General features: G+C 40.4%; 1 protein-coding gene across 1 annotated transcript in view; it reads right to left on the bottom strand.

Annotated features, from left to right (window-relative positions):
• LOC111868481 overlaps window positions 1-4,919 on the bottom strand; it is a 52,601-nt gene extending 47,682 nt beyond the window's left edge. Inside the window, exons 1-2 of the mRNA XM_023859146.2 lie at window positions 4,783-4,919; window positions 687-792 (exon numbers count right to left, since the gene is read on the bottom strand). Coding sequence (XP_023714914.1) covers window positions 687-752 — 66 coding nt within the window. The 5' untranslated portion in view covers window positions 753-792; window positions 4,783-4,919. The remainder of the gene's footprint in view (window positions 1-686; window positions 793-4,782) is intronic.
• Window positions 4,920-5,752: the final 833 nt, after the last annotated feature.

Genomic DNA, 5,752 nt, shown 5'->3' with positions numbered 1-5,752 from the left:
GCTCTCGGCGACATGTATTCCATAAGAGGGTGGACAACGGCTGTAATCTACATTTGTATGGCAAGTAAGTCTCTTTGCTCATATACGCCATGCTGTTAAAGGTTGTGTTAATACAAGTGTTATTGTGAGATAATGAGGCAGTATCCAGTGAACCAAGTGAGAGTCAGGGTAGAACCGGGTAGGAAGAATGTACAGTAGCAGACGATGATAGGAGTGCAGTTCAGGTCACCTCCCCTTCACAACTAGGACGGTAGAATGAGTTTAGCGAGATATGCATGTAAACCGATAAGAGCAGGCCTTTTTCTTAATGTATTATGATTGTAAATAGACAAGTGTACATAGTGGAGAATGTACGCAGGGAGTTCTGATTCGTCCATTAGTAACCATCCTGTCCTCAACCCAGCCCGAGCTTCCCTAGCCAAGACAGCCGACGGCAGCCGAGTGCAACGTAGATGTTAGCAAACGAGTAATCACCGACGAAAGTAATTATAAGTTCTCACCCCCTCCCCCTGAGGTGTAACATTCCCCCCTTCAAGTTCGTACTAATTTTGTCCAATGCTGTTTCTTCTTTGTCGAAGAAAGGGAGAAGCAAATGTGAACGAAATAAGACAAGAACATATGAAAAGAAAAGTACAATTAAATAAGCCTATGTAAATACAAAGAGAACAGCATACGGCAGAACTGACCTGAGGAAGTACTTCCCGAAAGCGGCTGATGTATTTGTCTTGTCTCTGCATTTCTGCTGTCGCCATGTTTGTGTGGTGCTCCGTCCCGAAGGCGAATGAAGTCTTCCTGTAACAAGATTCAGAACTGCTTTCGTTCTTATCGTACTCGGTTCGAACTTAGACGGCAGCGCAAAAGTATCTGGTATGGTTTATGATTATGTAGGTGTGGAACTATACATCAGACGCCACATGTTTAGAATCTTAAAAAAAAAACTCCGTGGCTTTCGCCCGCAAGCCAACTATACCGACCGAGCGACAGCCGCTTGTCAAAGAAGTTAGTGCCAATTTAGCGGATAGAGGGTGTCGCGTGGTGAACGCAACGAATCCCCACGGCCGTTAATCTCGGTTTTCTAGACCGGGGTCGTTATCTCCTTGAAATAGCTCCTCGGTTATCCTCACGAGGCTGAGTGGACCCCGTTCCAGACCCACTATTTCTCAGAAAATCTGGTAGCGCCGGGAATCGAACCCGGACCTCTGGATCTGTCGCCAGGAACTCTGACCACTAAACCACAGAGGCGGTCCTAGAATCTTAACACCCAGATAAATTCAATCTTCAGTTTCCTCAGCATCTCGAAACACGTCATGAATTAGTTACAATACCCTCGTCACTCTACGTGTGTAATTATATAATGTCCTTATTAAAGAAGCTATCACTTGCATGCTCGTGTCGGTCTCTCGAAAACGGGTTATGGTATTTCCTCTTTGAAGTCTGTTCATTTTCCTGCTATAGGTGACCTTGTGTCAGAAGCCTCTCAGCTTCTCGTACAGGGGAATTCCCCGAAATATACAGCAGACAGTAATGGCTTGCGGGATACTACTTTGCTCCGAAGGATCCTATGGCAAGCTGAGTTGATGTGGTATGCTACCAAGCATTGATTACATGCTCAGGGTTAACCTGTTCCAAACAAGTTATGCCCACTTTCTGTGCACAGAGCACGAGATGAAAACGTGTGTAGGAAGGTCATGCCTGTCCTGTCCGGCGTCCCATCCTCGTACGAGTGACTCAACGGAATTCAGTGCGCTTTTAAATGGATGTTGTTTTTACTTTCCTGTAATCGGTAATAAGATTGTGACTGAGAGGACATTGTGATTAGGAAGTGACGCACCATTACCGACATGCCGATACAATTGTAGCCATAGGCAGAATATTAGCCTTAGCACAGATAGGAATATTTTAACAATAGAAACGACAGTAATGACGCCAAACAAAATAAGCATGATAACGTATTCTACTAGAGGTGTTGGAGGTATGATCCCATGCATTCTTGATCTCTGTGCTGTATGGTGGCGAATGGTTAGCTTCAGACCCTGGCCGCTTTAACCCCAGAGATAAATAGCCCCGGTACTCTCCGTTATGTAATTTTCTCCATTCGTCTCCATAATGAGTCATATACACATCAATATTTTGTTTTTCAACGTGTTTTTCTTTTGTTGCAGGTGGTAAGTCCCGAACACATGTTACCGTGGTAACTACAATCAGAATTGGAAGTGCTGATGGTGGCTTTGTGAGTGCAATATTCAACATTACCTGCAACGTATTTGCTTTTCTCTGTTTGATAATTTGCATTATTCGATTGCTTTTATTCGCATTTTAAAATACTTGACATTTCACGCACCTCAGTAGAATAAAATGTTGAGATTAATAATTAATATGCCAGCAGTAGGGTCTTCGAAAGATCGGTTTACGGGACTTGACGTGGCTAGGGTTAGTCACCTTCGATTTAACTTAATAAATACGGGCTTGATTAATCACAACATGACTGAAGCAATTATACTATTTCAGAGCTAATTTCATTTGAAGAAATATTATACTTACATTTCCATGGAAATATAATTTCTGTTTTTTAAAAACCACGAATTCTTCCTTCGCGGCCTTTAATCGACAAGCGACCGAGCGACCGCCGCTTGTCGGCGAAGTTAGTGCCAACTTTTGCGGGTAGAGGATGTCGAGTGGTCAGTGCAACGTATTCCCATGGCCGCTAATTTCGGTTTTCTAGACCGGAGCCGCTACTTTTTCAGAAACCATAAATAGTTAGTTTTAATTAATTGATGAGTGATTGCGTGATAGGCACTGCCTAGGCCATCTTTATTATACATTTATTTCTTGCAAAATTAAAAAAAAATCTCAAACGCGATACCTCGTATATAACATGGAAATGATTAATTATGATTTTATACCAATTTCCAATAACTACAAAATATAAGTGAAAAAAGTATTCTCTAATCAAAATAAGTATAATATTATTTCGCGTATGCTAAACTACTACATATTTAATTAATGGTGGAAGACCTCCCTTAAAGAACTGTCGTTTATTGAGATGATGAGAAAATATCTCGCCCTTTTATGGAATTCGGAAGTTTCATTTTCGTACTCACAAGAACCTCCCTCATTGCTTCCTATTTTGAGCCAGATGAATTCAGTCCATATTGTCACACTATATTTCGCTAAGATTCATTTTAATATCATCATTCCTTCTATGCCTAATTTCTTTCCTTTCTGGCGTTCCGATTAAAATTTTCTAAGCATTTTCACCTACTCCCAACATAGTACAGGCCGACCCATGTTACCAAACTTGATTGAATCACATTCATATTATTAAGTAAAGAACGAATTATTAATATCTTCATTATTAATTTTTTCCAGGCTCTTGTTGCTTCTTCCTCCATACTTTGTTCTCAAATATACTCAATTCACCCAAATCAGAGGCATATTGTAATATTTTATAAAGTGTTAGTTTTTCAAAAGGAGTCGTTAGACCTCATGCCCAATCCCCAATTTGGAAGAGCACCCCTCGCAAACTTCGTGACTTTTATGCGCGATAATTTTGTAATTCCGTTCATCATTAAATTCATATTGCACGAAAATACGATTTGTTTTCTTTATGTATGGAGACCGGCCGCGCTGTCGCCATGCTTGTTGGCCAACGGACCCACTTAACATGGAGTTTCTCACTTATATCCTCTTTATAAAATAATAATCATTGGACATGATAAATCGTTTTGTGTAAACTTAGAATGTGAGGTTATGTAAAGTCATTAGTCCGCCATTTTTTTCTAGGACAGAAAACGTTAAACAAACTGAACATTGCAACAATTGTAACCATGGTTACGTTAAAAGAAGTTAAAAATGCGTTGCTTGACATTTTATATCACTTAATTCCAGGGGCGTAGGGTACATGGATGTGGTGGAAGCATTGCTTCCCTATAGAAAAGCAACCAAGAACATTTCTGGCAATTTTTCAATTTCAAAAAAATATTTCATACTTCAAAATATTAATTAATCTGAGAACATATATTACATATAATGAGAATATTGCAAGTTTTAATGTGTTACATAGACAATTTATCAGGATAGATCAGTTATTTTCTTCCAAAATGCAGGGAAATTTAAACTGCAACACCCGCGGAAGCAGCAGGTCTTTCGCTTCCACCCTCCCCTGGGTTAACTGGCTGACTCAATGTCAGTGTTGTGTGTAAGTGAGCTATGCGCTATGGTATGCTACCAGCTTCGTGCTTCCAGCAATGTTGTCAGATGTAAGGCACAGTTTGCAGTAGAATAATCTGTGACCTTGCAGTTAAGCGTGCTTACTAGAAATTCGCAGAACCAGGATAGGTTGTCATCACTGGCTTTGATGAACATTGAAAAGTCCTTCCTAAACAAACTGCAGTCCAAACCCATTTTTCTAGATGAGGTTATTGATCTGTTTGCCAAGAAAAACAGAAGAATCGAGCTGAATTATAAACAATAAAGTAAGCATTAATTATATTCCAGGTTCACAGCCCTCTCATTTGATGGCTATAAAATTGTGTTGATAATTATGTGTTATTTTAATATATTACCTTAAATTTAGAATACATATTAAACTATTAGCTGTTTTCTTTTAAATAGAAGATAGAAACTATAGGATATGTAGAAAAAAGTTATATACACGTATATAAAGTTGCTTCCCTGCTTTCGGTAGTCATGCTACGCCACTGCTTAATTCCTACATAAGTGTGAATATTAGCGTATTAAAGGTAAAAAGAAACAAAAATAACTTCAAGATTACTTTTCTACCTTTCAGTCTTATCCCAGAACGATGTCTCGAAACGCACATTAACCTGACAGTTGACAGTGTTACGTTGTTGTATCCTCTTAAAAAACACGAAAGGGTCTCACATCGTAACAAATGCCGACCGATTAGCTCGAGTTGTTCTTTCTAACTGACACATATTGTGTGTGAAGATACTTGCCTTACCTAAGGCCATCCAGCCAACTCGGCCAGTTTATGTAACGGTGAATCCCGGGATAAAAGCACTCGTGAGATCGAGACGTAGATAGGACAGTGTAAGATGAATGTTAAATAAATATATTGTGAAGCTGTGGATTGGATTCAAGAGGCTCAAGATAGGGAACAGTGGCAAGCTGCTGCGAACACTGTAATGAATCTCCGGGTTCCATAAAGTGCCCGTAATTTCTGAAGTAGCTGAGCGACTATTAGCTTCTTAGGAAGGACTCTGCTCTGTGAAGTAAGGCTTCTTTTTCACATGTGTCTACGAGGCGTCTTAGAGAACCATTCATTTAAATGGAGCTGTTTTCACACAGCTACACGATTAATTATTGTTTCACCAAGACGCACCACCAATGCTAGTGGAAAAGGAGCTTTTGTAATGATTCGCTTAGTGGGGTGTGGAGTGCAACTGGGTCCACTCGGCACGGCGGCCACTGATTGGCCTATTGTAGCCTTTCCCGGGTGATTATGATGATGGAGAATTTGGTGGAATGGAGATTGGCAGGGGAAACCGAAGTACTCGGAGAAAACCCGCCCCAGCGCCACTTTTTCTACCACAAATCCCACTTGACCAGACCCAGGATCGAACTCGTGGCGCCGCGGTGGGAAGCCAGCGACTAACCGCTTGAGCTATGGCGCGGCCTGACAATATGATTAGTCTCAGCTGCTAGAGTGTTGTGAAAGTGGACTTTTTGATAAAATTCGAATCCTCTTTCCTAATCTTTCTTTTACTGCATTAGTAAATTTTGATTTCTT

Source organism: Cryptotermes secundus, unplaced genomic scaffold, assembly GCF_002891405.2.
Source record: "Cryptotermes secundus unplaced genomic scaffold, Csec_1.0 scaffold203, whole genome shotgun sequence".
NCBI lineage: Eukaryota > Metazoa > Arthropoda > Insecta > Blattodea > Kalotermitidae > Cryptotermes > Cryptotermes secundus.
This window is presented reverse-complemented; position numbering and strand designations above follow the sequence as displayed.